The sequence below is a fragment of the Penicillium verrucosum genome, assembly GCF_028828655.1.
Source record: "Penicillium verrucosum strain IBT 35672 chromosome Unknown utg000001l_segment0_segment0, whole genome shotgun sequence".
In the NCBI taxonomy this organism is placed as follows: domain Eukaryota; kingdom Fungi; phylum Ascomycota; class Eurotiomycetes; order Eurotiales; family Aspergillaceae; genus Penicillium; species Penicillium verrucosum.
In genome coordinates this window covers 3,741,099-3,759,621 of record NW_026643210.1, presented here as the reverse complement: position 1 = coordinate 3,759,621, position 18,523 = coordinate 3,741,099, and the positions used below count along the sequence as shown (strand labels likewise).

The window sequence follows — 18,523 nt, the reverse complement described above, 5'->3', positions numbered from 1 at the left end:
TTGGTGTCCATACGTCATGCAACCAGGTTGGTGGGTCCGGAAACAGTCCGGGGATATGTGGAATTGCCTCCGATGTTTGAAGAACGGGCTATGGAAGAAAATGGAGTGCCCGAGTTAACTGGAATGTTCAAGTTAGCTACATCTATCAGAGCCATAGATCTTGTTCACGCGTGCAGTGCAAGTGTTGTAGATCTAAATCTGTATTCCTAATGCATAATAACTAGTGATGTCAGAAATAGTAGAACTAGTAGAAAGCGTAAACTGTGGATCAACCTGGGGTTACAGCCACCAAGCTTCCAAGATTTTATGCCTTGGCAAATTTGGCGCTGCAACGAGTTGTATATGACCTGTGAGGTTGGAAACTGGGCGGCGAGGTACTGGCCCTTTCATAAATGACGTCATGACATCATTGCCCTTACCCCAGAACCAGAACCAGAACCAGAACCAGAACCAGAACAATATAAATATCCCTTCAACTTCCGCAGATGTTCAATTATTCTTCTACACAACTCATCACCTATAATCTCAATCAGCCCTTTCAAATAAATCACCCAAACAAACCACATTTTCCTACTTCCAAATTCAAAATGGAGAGCATCAAGGTATGTTTTCAGCCTCAGTGTCTTGGTACTTGCCTTATCATTGACTAACCTAAAATTATAGCAAGCCGCCAACTACGTCTCTGAGACCGTCCAGGGCACTGGAGCTGAGGCTTCCAAGGAGGCCAACAAGGGCGTCGCTAAGAACAGCGATGCCAACGTCTCCACCCGCGCCAGCGCTGCTAAGGACGCACTCTCCGACAAGAAGGACGAGTTTGCCCACAACACCAAGGCCGATGTCAACAAGGGTAAGCTGAAACCATTGAACAAAGCTGGTTAAAGAATAGTACTAACAACGTTGCAGAGGCTGCCAAGAACTAAAGTGCCAATACTCTTATCAACCACTTGTTCTATACACCACACCATCTAGGCGGTACCCCTGTCTTTTGATGATATCACGATGTAATAGCGAATAATACCATCTATAATTCACAACGTTGATAAACAAACTTGCACAAATGGATGCACTTTTAGCATAAAATTCTAAAGCATACTAGACATACCATTCAGAAGGTAGACAGAAGAAGCCATTGACATGAGATGCTGCATAAGCCTGCGAAGTAAATGCCAAAAAGTTACATTTCGCACCTTCTAAAGCTTGCCAATTATTAGCACAATCTGTCGAGTTGATCCACCAGCTGTGTTTTGCTCCATGGCATCTTGTGGAAACACGAAACACGGATTTAGGATACGTGTTTTCACACGTTTCAACCGAGACTAGATATAACCAGCCTTTTCACCGGAGTGCAATGATCTTACGCGTAGACATCGCCTATGTGTCATTTTTTGAGTCACTTCTTGGGGTTCTTCAGTTGGAACTACTCGCTTAAAGATCAATTATATGGCGAGATGCACACACAATTCTTCTTTGACTGCGCTGCATTAAATTAAGGGATATGTTTTAGCGTTGGGTTGGAATAGAAGAGAATATTCTTTTTCAAATACATTACTAGGCAGGAAATATGATTGAGGTCAAAAAATGTCGTTCGAAGATATTCCTCAATCCGTACCCGACCTACGTGTCTAGGCCCTCGATCCCAACCCCGCCAAGGAACGGGAATGGGCGAGACCTACGGAGTACTCTTACTCAACATATTCTCCACTTCTAGTACCAACAGACTACCGGCTGAAGAGGGGCGGAACACGCGGTGGTGCATCGAGCATCGGCCATGGCACGGTCCAGTATTATGGGGTGGTCGGTGCGGCTGAACCCATTCTTAGGGCGGGATGCATGAATCAGAATTGGGACGTCTAGCTTCTTACTAGTCTTGTGATAAGGGACTTCATCCCTGTAATCCACCCTTGAGCGTGCGCTGGCAGAACGTCGTTGTGGTATGAAGCTCTGCGATCCTTGCTCACTCCGCTCAGCTGCTCTTGTCAGGATAACGAGATCCAGGCCTCTAACAAGTAATTGGCTCAAAATGTGAAGCAAGCAAATTTGACTTGAGCTCATGACCATCTGCCAAGAAGAAGAGGTTATCTTTTCCTAGTCCTAGGTTATTCTAAAATTGTCATATGACTGAAATGACTGAATATATAACCGGACACCCATTCCTCTATAGATTAAATCTCTCAGACTCTTGCATCCAATCTAAGCCCAACAACAAGAAACCTAATTCCTAAGGCCCAGAGTATGTTTACGGCTCTCTTACTACATGTTCTAGGTAAATATCCTACGTAAAAATATAGCTAATGTTATATCTCTAGGGCTACTCACCTACCAACACGATGTGTTATAACATGATAACATATAGCTGCGGCCACACCCTCAAATCCCAGTCGACCACCTGCACAGGTGACGAACGGGGCCCGGATATGACCTCAAGCTTCAAGTGTAAAACATCATGCACGGGGTCTTAGAACTGGTCACCATTCTTGGCCGCGCGGGAGCCTCGTGGCCATCGCCACAGTCTGGAGTGATGAGGGGTCGAGGAATGGGAATTGATTTCTAAGGGTAGAGTTTCATATATGATCAAACTTTCGGAAATATGTATCTTCGTTTCTGGTAACTAGTGTAGCTCTTACAACCTTGGAATGTTCATGAGGTTAGTAATGGGGAGGAATCGAGTCAAGGGCGGATGTATTCAGGCATCAATGATTGCCTCAGGCAACAAACCAAAGACAAACCTCAAAAGGGTGGCACAACGTACCTACATTGCCCAGGTGTACTCGTACTCCGCTCCATACTCCGTACCTACATGAGTCCATGTCTTATGTAGTACCCTTGGACCCAACAATTGCAATGTTCTAGACTATTTCTACTTTGGGCAATTGATTGGTGTGCCACTTGAAATAAGCTGGTGGACTACCAATAATATGATAGTGGATGGGGTCAGTGAACAGGTTGAAACGTGTCAGGGGCCTATGAACGGCAGTTGATACGCAAAATCTGATCTCCAGGTGGGAATTACATTGATTGTACTCCGTACTCGAAGAGACTTTCATAAGGAAAAGTGGCACTGGTGGCTCTTGTGGCTCCTTATTCCAACGGCGGAGATCAGCGTACGCTAAAGTCAGGGCCAAGAGTCCAATAACTCCATTACTCCATTGACCAAATTCTAATAATAACCCAATTCACCCAGAGTCCACACCTTTTTTTTCTTTCTTTCATGCTCATTATCTTTTGTCTCACCTCTAGTTTCTCCCATCTTTTTAGAATTTCCCCTCGTTTGAAATTTACTCACCCTTTCACCTTCATGCTGGGTTCTTGATTTCCCTCCCGGCCACTTGTTAATGCCGGATCGTCAATCGTTTTTTGCTTTGACTTTGACGTAATGGATCTACATCATTTAAGCTTGCATGCTCGCGCGGATGGGACGGATACTTTCCTTGAGCTTATTGCGAATCCATTTCGCTCTGCAGTAAGTTGAAATTGTTCTCGGGAAAAGTAAACACAGTAAACACCATGCTGACAAGCTACAGTTTACAGTTACTGCTATTTGGGCCTCGCTAGGCACCTCGATCGGCGTCACTATCCTCCTCGCCCTCCTCTTCTCTCTTGTTCGACCCCGTCACTCGCTCGTCTATGCGCCCAAAGTCAAACATGCAGATCTCAAACACACTCCGCCTCCGGTGGGCAAGGGCTTCTTCGCTTGGGTCAAACCGGTCATCCATACACGGGAATCGCAGCTGATTGAGACTGTCGGCTTGGACGCCGCAATCTTCCTCCGATTTACCAAAATGTGCCGGAACATCTTCATCTTTCTCAGCGTAATTGGCTGCCTGGTTATGATACCAGTCAATGTCACACAGAACAAGGGTACTACCGACTCATCGGCGTCTTCCGCCTTCAATCTGATGACACCCCTCAACATCACCAACCCCACGGCTATTTGGAGCCAGGTGGTATGCGCCTGGGCTTTTGATCTCATTGTGGTTTTCTTTTTGTGGAGGAACTATCGCGCTGTACGGAATCTGCGGAGGCAATATTTCCAAAGCTCTGAATATCAGCGCAGTTTACATGCCAGGACCTTGATGGTCACGGACATCCCTCCAAATAGTCGTACCGACGAAGGTATCCTGAAGCTGACCGACAAGGTTAATCCAACCGCGGCCCTTCCACGAGCTGCGATTGGTCGTAATGTCAGGGATTTACCCCGGATCATCAAAGAACATGAAGAGGTTGTCCGGGAACTCGAGTCCGTTTTGGCAAAATACCTTAAGAACCCGGACCGATTGCCTGCGAAAAGACCGACTCTACGTCCCCCTCGCCGACAACGCAACCAATTCCCCGACGGCAAAGTGGACGCGATTGATTATCTATCCGTCCGGATTCGTGTCTTGGAAGAGGAAATCAAGCATGGACGCGCGTCGATTGATCGCCGAAACGCCATGCCCTACGGCTTTGCAAGCTGGGACAATATCGAGCACGCTCATGCTGTGGCATGGAACGCTCGCCGCAAGCGCCCCGAGGGCACCACTATTGCTCTTGCGCCGCGACCCAGCGATATCATCTGGGAAAACCTACCGCTTACAAAATCGGCACGCAAATGGAAGCGACTGGTCAATTTCATCTGGGTGACATGCTTGACCGTCGTGTGGATTGTTCCCAACGGTCTGATTGCGATTTTCTTGTCCAACCTGTCAAATCTGGGTTCGGTATGGCCGGCGTTCCAGACCTCGCTGGCAGGGAACCCAAACGTTTGGGCTGCTGTCCAGGGTATTGCGTCGCCTGCACTGACTTCGCTCGTCTACCTCGCGCTTCCGGTCATCTTCCGTCGACTTTCCATCCAAGGTGGTAGCAAGACTAAAACATCCCGAGAGCGCCACGTGCTGGGGCATCTGTATGCGTTTTTCGTTTTCAACAATCTGATCGTCTTTTCGCTCTTCTCGGCGGCTTGGTACTTCGTGTCGTTCGTGGTTGACAAAACACAAAATCACGAAGACGCTTGGCAAGCCATCTTGGAAAGCCGGATGTATGCCAAGTTGGTAAGCGCTCTATGCACCGTGTCACCGTTCTGGGTGACGTATCTTTTGCAGCGCAATCTCGGCGCTGCTATCGATCTTGTGCAGCTGGTTACCATGGCTTGGGTCTGGTTCGCCAAGACGTTCCTATCACCCACACCCCGACAGGCAATTGAGTGGACCGCACCGCCACCGTTCGATTATGCCAGTTACTACAACTACTTCCTCTTCTATGCCACCGTGGCTTTCTGTTTCGCTACCTTGCAACCCATTGTACTACCGGTGACGGCCTTGTATTTTGGTATTGATGCCATGTTGAAGAAGTATCTATTGATGTACGTGTTTGTGACTAAGAATGAGTCTGGCGGTGCATTCTGGCGTGTTCTATTCAATCGCCTGATCTTCGCTACTATCCTTGCCAACGTGATCATCGCTCTTGTTGCCAAATCGAGCGGCACATGGAACATGGTGTTCTGCGTGGTCCCCTTGCCTTTCTTGATGATTGGGTTCAAGATCTATTGCATGAAGACATTTGACTCCGATTGCGAGTTCTACAATCGTGCAAGCCTAAGCGATGCTGAGGCCTTAGGCGCGAGATCTTCCGACAAGAAGGCATCAGACCGTCTAAACACCAAGTTCGGACACCCTGCCCTATACAAGCCACTTTTGACCCCTATGGTGCACGCCAAGGCAGCCGCGGCACTAAAGGAAATCTACCAGGGTCGTCTGGACCAGGCCGACACGGGCGGCGAGTACTCAGACATTGCGATGAACCCGATGCTTGCATCGCAGCCCGGCAAGTCTTCCGAACCAGCGCCATTCGAGGTCGTCCCGGAGAACCATCTAGACTTCTCGTACTACAAGGATCGAGCAGACTTCCGAGACGAGTTCGGAGGCGGCATCTACGGCCGACCCGAGGATCTGATGACAGAGCGCTCGCACACACCCCGCAGTACTCTGAGAGGCGAGTGGTCCCCCGGCTCATCGCGTGCGTCATCACCGGCACCCTCTTTACCATCAATCCCACCGCTACATACGCACAATGGTTATGAACACTCCGATCCGACCGGACTGGTCCACCCGGCCTTCCGTGTGCCGCTATCGCGGGGCGACAGTGGCACGGGAGTATCCTCAAACACAGACGAGGCGGAATCCAGACTACTCAGCCATGCACAAGCTCCTGGGCAGATGGATATCACGAATCCGCTCGGTCGCTGGCGGACCGGTGGTTATGGGCCTGTCGGCCAGGACGATGAGCCCTCGTACACCTCCTACGACGCTTACCGTCCACAACGGTAAGCTGTGATTTGTTCATATCAGCCTTGCTGGGCCAAGCATCTGCATTTGTATAGCCTTTTTTGTTTTTTTGTATTCTAGCCTGACGAACAACATTTTTCGGGGGGACTTAGAGCGTCATTTCTAAACACGAAGTTCACGATTAAATCTTCTTGTCTGCTTAAGGCATATCTTGGAAATCGCCATGTACACATAAAATAAGCAATTTCAATATCAAAGTATCAAACTTTTCCAATCCCCATGGCTCTCAATTACTAGTCCTCATTGCACACAGCTATTGGACAGAAAATGGGCCTTTAGAATGAATTTTCGAAATATGAAGTGTTCTCAACTCACGTTAGATTTAATAAAATGCGCAACGGCAGCGAGTTCTCGCTTCCCACTTGGAACAACATGTCCACCAGAATGCCAAATAACAATCTGTTTCTTTTCATCCCCCAACACCCGACAACTCTCCACCAACCTCATCGACGCACCCTCCTCCACAACGGTATCCATACTCCCCAAAAAATGCATCACAGGCGTCCGAATACCAGGCTCATAGAAAGCACGATAATCCAAATGAGAAGCGACGTACCCGGAAATACTAACCACGAACCTGAGCGGCGGGTGCTCGAGTTCCTTAAAGCAAGCAGGATAAGGAATCCCAGTCTCCGCCTCCAATGTAGCGAATGCGTCTTTTCGATTTCCTTCTAACAGCGACGCGACTATAGCCGCCGCCGCGGCCCCCTGACTAAACCCAACGATCCCATCGAACGGCCCGGAATTCTTGAGAAGAGATGCAATGGATTCCAGGCCCCCTTCTAGTCCTGGGTAGAGTCCATCGATGGTTTCGGATCCGAACCAGCTCCATGCGCCGTGTCGAGTGCGTAGGTCGGTTGTGGTTGTGGAGCCTGCAGAGGGCTCTAATGCGAATGGAGCTGTCGGGTATATGAGTTCAAGGTTGGGGTGGGGAGGGTCGAGGGTCTGGTGGAGTAGTTTTTCTAGGGCTTGGAGTTTTGCTCGGAATAGTTCGCCGGATTGGCGGGATCCTATGGTTGTTAGATTTACTTCGTAGTCTCTTGCGGGATTCGGGCGTTGGATTACCGTGGATCATCAAGATTTTCATGGTTGGATTGGATATCTAAGTGAAGAGAGGCTAGGCTGGGGTATATATTGTGGGGGAAAAAAAACACAGGCTATTTTACCACTAGACCATAACAAACCTCGGTTTCTGTTTAGGGCTTAGGGGGGCTAATAGGCTATATTCCTAGTTCGACATATATATGGCAGACTATAGTTTTTTTAAGACTAATGTATACGCATCACGCAACCTGGGATGTAACTGCCGAAGAGATCCATAGGCTATAATGACTAATGATGCGCGCTATGATTCTGAAGCGCAAAAAAAGGAAAGTGATTGAAAAGACAGGCAGAGTCGAACGGTAGATCCTGATCCCTGATATGGGGGCCGGAAACCCCGGTCTCCACGAATAAATCAAGGAATTAAATCGAACTCTCAAAATGAGATGTGGCTGCAGCGAATCTATAAGAAATCGTGATCCGAACCAGGAAAACGGGCAGAAGGGATATGAGGTTTAAGACGGTAAGGGAGACTTTTTCACCCACATCACCCGCAGGGCTCTCTGTCAGATTCTTATTTTTGCTCACAGATAGTCTTTGGTCAATATCAATGTAGCGGCCCATAATTTATGCGGTGTGACCGAACTCCGCCCTGTGGTCTTGGATCCCTCATACCGAGTCTGCCACGCTGCGGAAAGGACTGACTGCACAATACCAGATTGTTACACTTCAGGGCTATTTCCCCCGGGTTCCCAGGGTCCTGTAAGGTATTCGAACTACGAGTATGTATTTTTCTATACTAATCTTCCTCCCAGATTTCTTATTATTTAAGCCGTCCCCCATCTCTCCTTTTAAATACATTCGTGCTCCAAACCTCTCTCTCTATACATCAAGTTTCGTCTCTCTGACTTAATTTGTTCGCTTTTGTCAATCTCAATCTCGTTCGTCATGGCGCGTGCTTTTCCCGATGAACACTCTGATGCCTTCCCTTTTGAGGGGGAGGCTCTTCCTCATACTTCTACCTTTGTTCAAAACACCTCCCGAAGCACACTTCCCTACCTCGAACAGAATCCCCCATTTTCAAGTTCCGTCTATGATTCTTATATACAATCTCCATGGACCATGGATGGCTTCGGCCTAAGCATTCCTGCTACAATCCCTCAAATTGGGATGGACCCTATCACAGGATGGGTCAGAGACAACGCTTCGCCAGCTGGGGAAGAAAACACGATGAACAGTTCTTGCAATGAATTCGAACACTTTGATACAAATGGCCATCAACAGGGGCAATTATCAACCCCAGTAGGAGTTCCTTCAAAAGGTGCAACCTGTGAGGTCAGTCCAAGTGGTGACCGTACGTCGCGTAGGCGTCGCTCTAAACCCAACGCCAAGTAAGTTTCCTCAGTACAGGTCTCTATCCTTTTCATATTTCTCTAAATTAACAAAATTTCCCAAGGAGAAGCCTCACCAGTCCTATCAAATGTGATTGGAAAGATTGCACAAACCCATGCCTGTTCACCCGTGATACATCGTTGTGGCGGCACATCAAAGAGAAGCACATATTCCCTGATGCATTCAAATGTTCTTCTCTGTTGTGCAATATGTCATTTGGCCGAAGGGACAAATTGAATGAGCATTTGCGATCTGCTCATGCCGATGGGGAAGGTCAGGAAGGAAGATACTGCCGTTCGTGCAATGCGGTATGAATGATGATATAGGTTCAAACATACTGTGGTTATGTGTATCCCGAGGTCGTTTCGTTAGATAAAATAATGCGAAGAGTCTAGTTCATATGACTCCCTATTATTATCTCCATAATCATAGATTATAGTCTGCTTCTCCAAAGGCATGCTCAGAACTAAATGTTATGAGGACATGTTACAGAGAAAATGGTTGACGAATAGTGGGATACCAAGTCGAGTATGATGCTTAGACAGACCTACCTACTCGACTTTGCTCCAGTAACTGACCAATCCAAATTGATTGATAATATTCTCTAGGGAAACCAAAAGAGTGGAAGGTGTTAAAGCATTGTAGTTCATAAGATGGACAGACACCCGAACTGTCAGGCTGCAATTATTCACGTGAGTATTCAGGGTCCAGCCAATCAGATCGAAGTACCTTAGTATCGTGGAATGCAAAACGAGCCAGTGCAATTTGATTCTCTGCATTTCATTTACCAACTGAGAATCGAAAGCATTTGAGTGACCGCAAAAAAAAAATGAACCAACCGTGAAAAGGGAGCTGTCAGCAAGGGTGGACCGAGTCGCCGAGTGGCAGCCTTGCCAGAGCACTGACACAGCTCCAACCCACCAGGAACCGTAACCTTCCGAGTGCTCACCAGCACTTCAAATCCACACCAAAATGGCGTGGTACTCCATCTTACCATCGGAGCTTACCCACCTCGAGAGCTGGGCAGCTCGCATCTTCGTGAGTTTCCCCCTTTCCTCTCCCGCCTTTAGGCCTTAGCCCCCCCTTCCCTATGACGCAGTTGCTGATCTACCCCGGATTCCGCAGTTCTTCCTCGGTCTCATCACAATTGGCCCCTGGGCTTTCCTCATATTCCTCGACGCCATCATCTGGATATATCGACTGATCCTTTGGGAAGTCCCCTGGGTTGGTGGACGAGCACGTGGTCGACAGCGCCCTCGCGCGCCGAGCTTGAATGAACGTCCCGGCGGGCAATGGAGGGCATTTGGACTACGCGGCGTGGAGACGGGTACCGGTGACAGCGAGGGGATAGATCGTGAAGATTCTCTAAGGTCGAAAAGGGAGAGAGATCTTGATGACCCTGGGAAGGAGAACGTGAGCCCTGTTGTCCAAATATTGAATCCGTATTTGAGTGGAGATGGAGTCTTGAAACAAAGGAGTTCGGAGCAGATATGATGCTCAGGTCCCTTTCCTCGTGAGATTTGATGATTTTTACGACCTTGTGTTATTATTATGTCTCTTGCCTGTGTGTTTAGGTCGTTTTGACTATTGAGCAAACATACATTTCTCTTATTGCCGAGTCTTCGAATCGTGCAACACAGTGGGTCTATACTACATCGAAGACTATCCGATACTAGCAGAGTATAACCTATTACACAAAGTCGGTATTAGGCAGTGATTTACCTATCTAATAATTCCCCAACTATTTTATCTCCAAGTGGCAACCCCGCAGGACCATCTCGGCTATGTGAGTCAATCAGGAAGCATGGACGGACAGTCCAGCCAGTCAAAGTGGGGAGAGATAAGCCCAAATACAAAGTTTCCAACGCAAGTTCGCTTTCTCGTGCGGAGACCACGCGGAGTAAGTATGTTGTTCTGAGCAGAAAACTCTCTGTTGAGCAAGGATTGTAAAAACTTCAACAGCCAGATCTATCCCACAGCGATTTGAACATGGCAGAAGCTCTATACAAACTGAACATTGATGCACCATGGCCCATCAGCTCCAGAAATATGCTCTACATTCTTATCGTGTTGTGTGCTGCGATGTGGAGGGTTCGACAATATCGCAAGGCTAATGCATACGGGAAGACGAAAACAACTTGTTCGGATAGTAAGACAACGCCAATAATACCTTTAGAGAGATTCAATTGGGAGGAGACGGAGCAGTTACAATTTCGGTCATTCAAAGGAAAAGACAAATATAACTTGACCATGGGTGAGTACCCTCCTCGTCCGGTCTTATCCAAACGTGCTATATTACAACACTCAACATACATCCAGACTAATACATCTTAGCACTTGAGAACCTCGATCCGTCAGAGCTCCTCCCGATGGACAAAACCTACAAGGACCGACTCGCTCTCCGCAAGTCCGTACTGGAGCAGCACCACGATGTCGTGGTAGCAATCAACAACGATCAAACCCCAGAGGAAGACCCTCGCATCCGCCCCGCCATTAGCGAGCTATACAATTTCGTGCTGGGAATATACCTACCAACCCGATACCCGAGCATGTTCAAACTAAATGCCGAAAGCTCGATCTTTCAAAACCTGGTAACAGGCACAACATGGCCAACAAGCCTGTCACCAACGACGCCAGCAATCCAAGCTCTAGAAATCCTGTCCCAGACAGTAGACGATGATTTCCTGATCCTGCTCCCTGAGCTCTCGCCTGATGCCGAGGAACAACCGAAATATGTACTACAGGCATATGCGGTCTGTTTCCCAGGTGGCTTCAACACGCGCGAGAAACTCGGTCTGCGGTTAGTAGATATCCATGTGCCAGTCCCGCGTTATCGGGAGAAGATGGAGCGCAGCATGGATAGGTTCTTTGGACGCCTTCAAGTTGGGAAATTTGTGAAACGAATCAATTGGAGTATTACTGTTGAAACGGGTCTGTTTGCTGCTTTCAGTGGAACACATGCTGTGGCGGGGGAAAAGGGGGAGGCTATTGAGTCCGGGGAATTGAATGTTGATCAGGTATGTTGTATGCGAGGAAGTTGATTTGATGGAATAGCGCTGATACTATTAAAGACTGTTCTTCGATGTGAGCGTCAGACACTGCATCGGCTGCCAGTGTCCAAGGCTCTTGTCTTTACCATACACACTTACACTTATCCGGTTAGGCAGATTAAGGATGAGGGTTGTGGTGAGGACTTGGCGAATGCGATCGATGGCTTGAAAAGGGGGAATGTGCCAGAAATGCATGCTTATAAGAAGGGAGATGTGTGGGGGGAAGCATTGAAGGAATTCCTAAGGTCCTAGACCACTGCATCTATTTTGGGATTCTGTGTAAAATCCATGATTTATATGGACAGTATCGTTAATAGGAGGGGTGGATATGATTCATACAAAACTCGGAGCCAAGGGAAGTGATTTCTTTATACTTTATATGCATTGTCAAATTTTGGGGTTCATCTTTTTATGTCTCCAAGACTCAACATTTAGCGCAGGCGCTCGACAGCCTTGATAAGATCGGCCGAAACACCCATGGCAGTAACATCACCACCGGCACCGGCACCCTGGACAATCAGGGGGTTGGCACCATAGCGCTTGGTGTAGAAACTGATGATGTTATCACTGCCCTTCAGACCAGCGATGGCGCTGTCCTTGTCGAAGTACTGCAGGCCGACCTTGACAGCCTTGGCAGCGACATCAATGCTACCAACATAGCGCACAACCTTGCCCTGCTTCTCAGCAGTGTCCTTGATGTTGGCCATCTGAGCATCGAACTCAGGGAGGCGGGTCATGAACTGGGTAATGCCGTCCGAGGATGAAGGCAGAGATTCGAGCTCAGCGGGGATCAGCGACTCAATGGGGAAAGAGTCGGGGCGGGAAACCTCCAGCCCAGCAATACGGGCCAGGATGGTCAGCTTGCGTGCAACGTCCATGCCGTTCAGGTCATCGCGAGGATCCGGCTCGGTGTAGCCCAGTTCCTTAGCCTGGGCGACAACAGCGCTCCACTGAGCATCGGAAGAGCCTGAGGCAGGGGCGAAGGTGTTGAAGAGGAAGGACAGAGTGCCAGAGAAGACACCCTCAATGCGGGTGACCTCGTCACCGGTAGCCACAAGGTCCTTCAGGGTGGACAACACGGGCAGGCCGGCACCGACGGTGCTCTCGTGGTACACGAGGGCCTTACCCTCAGCTGCAGAGGCAAAGATATCCTTCCACAGGGAGAGGTCATCGGAGAATCCCTTCTTGTTGGGGGTCACCACCGAGATACCCTTCTTGAGGAATGTGGGGTATTGCCGGGCAAGGCTGATGTCGGAGGTGTTATCGACCAAAATAGCTCGGCCAGGAGCTGCGGCAAGGTATGTGGCAATCTCTTCAGCCTGGAGGGCACCACTCTTGGTCAGAGAAGGTGCAGCAGAAGCTGTGGCCCAGTCAGCGGCGGGGATGGCGGGCGAATAGGCGGGAGTAGGAGCAAGTAGGGTCTGGGAGGAACGGGCAAGGACGACAAGCTGAGGCGCATTGGGGAAACGAGCAAGCTGTTGGAGGAAGGCAGTGCCAACGCCTCCAACACCTAATCCATCATATCGTTAGTACTCAATTGATTCGGACTTTTCCAAGCACTGTAGTGGGGGTCACTTACCAATGACACCAAGGTAGATAGGGCTAGCGGACATGATGCTGATTTTATAAATTTTTCTTTTGATTATTTTGATCAATCTAACCTCCCGATTCTCAACTAAGAGTTCAATATCAGATCAAATTAAAGGATTGATCAATTGAGTCACGACGCGATCGATTTACCTGAGTAGTGGGGGTGCGGGGCTGCCCCGAACATCGGCCTTAGTCATCAACGACTGGCAGAAACTGAGAAAGGATTTGGCGGTGTAGATTGGGCCCATTGGGCTTATCGATAAGCGGATAGCATTGAAGGACGTTGAACTTTCGTGAAACTGGCAACTTCCTTCTTGACATTACACAATACGTACCCGTTCACACCATCATGCCTGCTGATCAGGACTCCCTTTACGGGCAACCCCGATCGAGAAAAAAACAAAACTGAGCAAACCTCCACCTCAAGCCTCGCCTTCGCCTCTCAGCTCTCTTCACTCATCGCCCAAGATGCGACCTCGTCTTCGTCGCGCGGGCGCCACCGTCCCTCCAAGCATCCAAAGTCAGATATATTCTCAAAGCACAACAAAGGCACTCAGAAGCGCGCAGCTGCCGATCTCGCGGATGACAACAGGGCGCTCAAGCAAGTCCACAGGAGCACCCAGGACATTGGATCCGTTGACGCCAACACGCTGAGTCGGTCTCGACGCCGCATGCAGGAAAAAGCACGCCTTTACGAGGATATGAAAAAGGGACTGCATCTTGCTGGTGACAGTGATGATGATGACATGCCAGTTGATCCATCCGACCCGGACGCCTACCTAGCCCGACTACGACGCAAGGAGAAAGATGTATTGGTTGATTTCGATATGAAGCATGCAAACGAGCAGTCGTTCAAGCAAGATGAATCCGATGATGACAATGCATCCATTGTTTCCTACGAAGACGATCTTGGCCGTTCTCGCCGTGGTACTCGCGCCGAAGCCGCCGAAGCCGCCCGCGCCAAAGAGGAAGCATCCGGTGGCAGAGCTGCCCAGGAACGCTGGCGTCCTGCTCGTCCTGAAAATTTGATTTACGGAGAGACCGTTCAGACAGAGGCCTTTAACCCCGATGCCAACATTGCGTCGCATATGTCCCACCTCGCTGCTCGTCATGACCGCTCGCCTACCCCGCCAGAAAAGAAGCATTACGATGCCGAAACAGAGGTTCGCAACCGTGGAACTGGATTCTATCATTTCTCCGCCGACGAGGAGGAGCGTAAGCAGCAGATGGAAGAACTCCGCGTTCTGCGCGAGGAGACTTTATTTAAGCGGAAAACGGACGAGGAACGGATGGCTGAGCGCAAGGCTCATGAAGAGTGGCGACTCAAAGAGATCAACAGACTTCAGGAGGAGAGGAGGGAGAGATGGCGCCTGGAGGACCTTGAAGCCGAACGCAACCCTAAGCCAAAAGTAACACCTCCACCTAAACCACCGCCCTCATTGTGGTTGTACCCTGAGTCAGACGTCCCGTATGACGTGACTAAATGCCCACTGTGGCGACGGTACATGGTCACGGTGTATCCTGACCCAGACGATATCGCTAAATCTACAAAGGACAAGGACACGGAGACTTCTTAGGCTTCTTGCTTCGTGTTACGCAGTGGCAGGTGATGCCCAACCATCCTTCCATCGCATTTGCCCGCGCTTTCATTGACAATGTGCTTTCTGCTTTCTGTTTTGCGTTTTCTTTTCGTATGTGTGAGTGATACCCCTCGTTAGTTAACTTGCGCTTTTACTTCAAACAATGGATTTGATTGAATATAGTCTACGTGTCTGTATAATTCGATGGACCCGAGGATTTCGGAATGTAGGGTGCCTTAGCTGCACAGTGTAGCCAATGGTAAGGGCTGCTATGACGGCGAAGAACTGAACTTGAAGCCTGCTGTACGCAAAAGAAAATCCAAAGGAGGACAAAACTATCAGAACTACCAGGAAGCAACCCACGGCTTCTGAAATCTTGAATCATCGCAGTCATATCAACATAACTCATAACTCATTATGCCAGAACAGAGATTCCAATTATAAACTGCAATTCCCCCTCCCTCACAGTCACATTCATAACTCACCCAATTCATCCATGACATCCAAGAACTCACTGGCGTCTAAACAAAGTCCAATCAGTCAACAACACTCGAAGTCGGGTTCCCTTCAGATCCAACTACTTACCAGAAGAGCTTGTGAACTCGAGGACATGTTGACCATGTAACGTCTGCGGGGGTGTATAATCATCCACAGACATAAATATCACAGGCTTGACATCGCGCAAAATCACCGTTTTCGAATCGTACGACCTAAGCCAACTGCGTTTCCCGAGGTTGTGGGTGACAAACGCAGTCCAGACGGGTGTACTGCGTTCATTGTTATTAGCCATTTAATGTTTAGTTCGTTCAATCGACAGTTGACATACTGGTTCAAATCGCCTAGGTGGATTGAGGCCTGGAGTCTAACGGCTCCAGTCACCGTGTCTTTGTATACACGCAGCGCGTGCACATAGTCATCGTCGGTGATTGTGCTAGCAGATATCAGATATCAGCCTCCCTCTGTGCACTTAATTTCCCTTCTTGGTATGGAGGATTACTTACCCTCCAAAGCATTGTTGTTCCTGTGCCAGCTCGTAGTCTAAAATTTCCCCGACAGGGTGGCCCGCATCCTGGGAGCGCAAGGCAAGGAATGTGCCATGGAATAGCACCAGATCTACAACATAAAAACTGTAAGCATGTCGCTTCGACAGCCAAATGCAGAGCTTTTAGATGCGCGCTACTGACCTTCCATTGTGGTGAACTTCAATTGCGTCCATAGAACAAGCTCTGTCCCGCGATTCCGCCGTCGGCATATTCGGAGACAAGAGCCGTCTCGCAAGACCTCAAGTAAATTAAGCGGCAAGCAGTAGTAGTCACTCGGCCCCGTCCGGTGGGGTTCCCTGCAAAGGATTCGGACGCGATAGTCTGTTCTTCTTAGGTAGAAGGATACGCGCATATCGGATTCGTCGTTCAGGGATCTATACTGTGTTAAAATATATGCTCCAACGGGGTAAATATTCTCGACTTGCAGTTGAAGGAGCTCCTCAAAGCCCTTGTCTTTGATTAATTGTTTAATACCCGGATAGGGTTCTCCGCGGCATTGTGACCTATTGCCAAATATATTAGCAAAATGCTGAAAAGCAAAACAACCTATCGATAACTCACTTTTCTCTGACAGATGGTAGAGGAGTGTTGGTGCTACTAGAGCCAAATGTATCCTTGGCCCAGTGCTCTTTGATAATATCGGGGTCACTCGAGTGGCTAGTAGCCGTCGTTGCAGATACAGACGTAAGCGGCGAGAGTGGGATATCCGGTACAGAAGGCGGGAAATCCGAAGAAGTGGTGGAGGAAGATGACATCGGCGGAGGAGACATATGCGGCGGTCGAGTACGCTCGTATGACCTCTGCCGTCGTGCATTCCGGTCACTCGCTAGGTGGTCTCTCACTGGGTGGTCTCTCGCCGGGTGGTCCCTCACCGGGTGATCTCTTACCGGGTGGTCCCTCACTGGGCGGTCCCTCACTGGGCGGTCCCTCACTGGGCGGTCCCTCAGCGGACGCTCTCTCACTGGCAGATCCCTCACTGGCCTATCCCTCACCGGCCGATCCTTCACTGGTCGATCCCTCACTGGCCGCTCCCTGACCGGGCTCGGGGGACTCGCACGGTTGCCGGTAGGCGAGTCATTTGGACGGAGCGCCATGCCTTCAAAGCGTGCAGCAAACCGACCATCTTGTATAGAGAGTAAAGTCTTAAATCCACTGACGAGGCCGACAAGAAGCGAGGAGGTATAGTGACCCCTAATAAAGACCGTAAATAAGTACATATACACATATGTGCCTTTTCTACTGGTATCTTTTTGGCGGAGCACCTACTCTCTTACCAAGTCATTGAACTCTTTAAAGATCGTCTTATACTTGGCTAGACGGGTGGCCAGGGTATAGTTTGATTGATCCCAAAAGAAGCGGCTCATAATTACCCAAGTGCGCTTGTATCTCGCGGAACTAGCATCGGGGCCATCGAGACCTCTGAAAATCTCGCCGATATCCTCGATGGTATATGTGAAACTGGCTTGCACGACATTCAAATCGGGTTTGATCAGTTCGAAATAACGGCGATTTCGGGGATCTTCAGCTAGACGTTCCAAGGTGGACAAGGATGAGCTGATTGCGTATAACTCGGACATGAGCGATGTGATTTCGCCCATATGTTCTGGGAGGGGATCTCGGAATGCATAAAAGCCAGTTGCCACGTCGTCGGCACTCTGACGAGATGCGCGCAGAGCCTGGGCCATCTTGTAGTCCACAGGGTTAGGCCATAAAGCGTTTGGGGGGAGGGTTTATATATGTTGTATTTTTTTTTTTTTTTTTTTTTTGGTGGGAGGGGGAAGGGATATGGTGGGGAGGGTTCTCGAAGAGGGGCTACGGAGAAAAAGAATTAGGAATTAAATAGGCCAATAAGCTTACATGTGAACAATTAAGATTATTTAACAAAGACAAGGGAAAATAACAAAAAGAAAAAAAAAGGCCATGCGGCTCTCTCAGGGTTCTCCCTTGCGTCCAAAGACCTGACGTGTTCACGCGCGAATGGCGGGGCTTTAGTGGAGTCTTGGTCTTTTCCATCATCTTCCATTCTCTCTCAATTATACCTAGGTAGACCGCTTGTTGAGGATATAGGAGATAGGAACATATAAGTATACTCTTATAAGCTATAAGATTGACTCAGATCCCATGGTTCACAGGATATTTCCCAGCCCTAAATGTGGAGAACCGTTCAGTCTTACCTGGTTATGCCCCTCACTTAGACCAATCATAGGAGTATAGCGCACAGCGTACAGGGAGTCTGGGGTTGCCTTCGGTTCAAGGTCTCTAGCAAAATATGCTCCTTTCTCGGACTTATATACTTCACAGCCCACGGTCTATATATATAGTCGCTAAGCAGCAGCACCAACACGACCGCTCTGATAGACACCCTTCTATCGTGCGGTGCCAAAATAAACCAACAAGATAGAAGCGGCGACACAATATTGCACCTTATGGCTAAATTCCTACTTCGCCGAGGCACTGATGTTAGTTTCACCAACGTAAAAGAGAATACAGCTTTACATGAATACATA

General features: G+C 48.9%; 8 protein-coding genes across 8 annotated transcripts; 5 read left to right on the top strand and 3 right to left on the bottom strand.

Annotated features, from left to right (window-relative positions):
• Nucleotides 1-400: 400 nt before the first annotated feature.
• On the top strand, nucleotides 401-920 carry N7516_001408 (uncharacterized protein; the record flags this gene model as incomplete). Its single annotated transcript, XM_057214130.1, has 4 exons — nucleotides 401-487; nucleotides 534-602; nucleotides 664-847; nucleotides 904-920. The coding sequence occupies 4 exons, from the start codon at nucleotides 401-403 to the stop codon at nucleotides 918-920; spliced, it is 357 nt and encodes a 118-aa protein (XP_057076013.1).
• A 2,453-nt stretch (nucleotides 921-3,373) lies between these two features.
• N7516_001407 (putative DUF221 domain protein) lies at nucleotides 3,374-6,302 on the top strand (the record flags this gene model as incomplete). Its single annotated transcript, XM_057214129.1, has 2 exons — nucleotides 3,374-3,460; nucleotides 3,522-6,302. The coding sequence occupies 2 exons, from the start codon at nucleotides 3,374-3,376 to the stop codon at nucleotides 6,300-6,302; spliced, it is 2,868 nt and encodes a 955-aa protein (XP_057076012.1).
• A 324-nt stretch (nucleotides 6,303-6,626) lies between these two features.
• On the bottom strand, nucleotides 6,627-7,407 carry N7516_001406 (alpha/beta hydrolase; the record flags this gene model as incomplete). The annotated part of the gene is made up of 2 exons (XM_057214128.1): nucleotides 6,627-7,330; nucleotides 7,386-7,407. The coding sequence occupies 2 exons, from the start codon at nucleotides 7,405-7,407 to the stop codon at nucleotides 6,627-6,629; spliced, it is 726 nt and encodes a 241-aa protein (XP_057076011.1).
• Nucleotides 7,408-8,483: 1,076 nt separating this feature from the next.
• N7516_001405 (transcriptional regulator family: C2H2 zinc finger) lies at nucleotides 8,484-9,067 on the top strand (the record flags this gene model as incomplete). Its single annotated transcript, XM_057214127.1, has 2 exons — nucleotides 8,484-8,752; nucleotides 8,818-9,067. The coding sequence occupies 2 exons, from the start codon at nucleotides 8,484-8,486 to the stop codon at nucleotides 9,065-9,067; spliced, it is 519 nt and encodes a 172-aa protein (XP_057076010.1).
• A 658-nt stretch (nucleotides 9,068-9,725) lies between these two features.
• Nucleotides 9,726-12,055, top strand: N7516_001404 (heme-dependent oxidative N-demethylase family protein; the record flags this gene model as incomplete). Its single annotated transcript, XM_057214126.1, has 4 exons — nucleotides 9,726-9,791; nucleotides 9,879-10,086; nucleotides 11,088-11,770; nucleotides 11,825-12,055. The coding sequence occupies 4 exons, from the start codon at nucleotides 9,726-9,728 to the stop codon at nucleotides 12,053-12,055; spliced, it is 1,188 nt and encodes a 395-aa protein (XP_057076009.1).
• Nucleotides 12,056-12,234: 179 nt separating this feature from the next.
• N7516_001403 (homoserine dehydrogenase) lies at nucleotides 12,235-13,416 on the bottom strand (the record flags this gene model as incomplete). The annotated part of the gene is made up of 2 exons (XM_057214125.1): nucleotides 12,235-13,313; nucleotides 13,383-13,416. 2 exons carry the CDS (start codon nucleotides 13,414-13,416, stop codon nucleotides 12,235-12,237), a joined length of 1,113 nt encoding a protein of 370 aa, XP_057076008.1.
• A 326-nt stretch (nucleotides 13,417-13,742) lies between these two features.
• Nucleotides 13,743-14,970, top strand: N7516_001402 (CCDC174 family protein; the record flags this gene model as incomplete). The annotated part of the gene is made up of 2 exons (XM_057214124.1): nucleotides 13,743-13,771; nucleotides 13,821-14,970. The coding sequence occupies 2 exons, from the start codon at nucleotides 13,743-13,745 to the stop codon at nucleotides 14,968-14,970; spliced, it is 1,179 nt and encodes a 392-aa protein (XP_057076007.1).
• Nucleotides 14,971-15,447: 477 nt separating this feature from the next.
• N7516_001401 (uncharacterized protein) lies at nucleotides 15,448-17,701 on the bottom strand (the record flags this gene model as incomplete). The annotated part of the gene is made up of 7 exons (XM_057214123.1): nucleotides 15,448-15,494; nucleotides 15,559-15,740; nucleotides 15,800-15,904; nucleotides 15,975-16,086; nucleotides 16,158-16,519; nucleotides 16,578-17,207; nucleotides 17,283-17,701. 7 exons carry the CDS (start codon nucleotides 17,699-17,701, stop codon nucleotides 15,448-15,450), a joined length of 1,857 nt encoding a protein of 618 aa, XP_057076006.1.
• Between the last annotated feature and the right edge of the window lie 822 nt (nucleotides 17,702-18,523).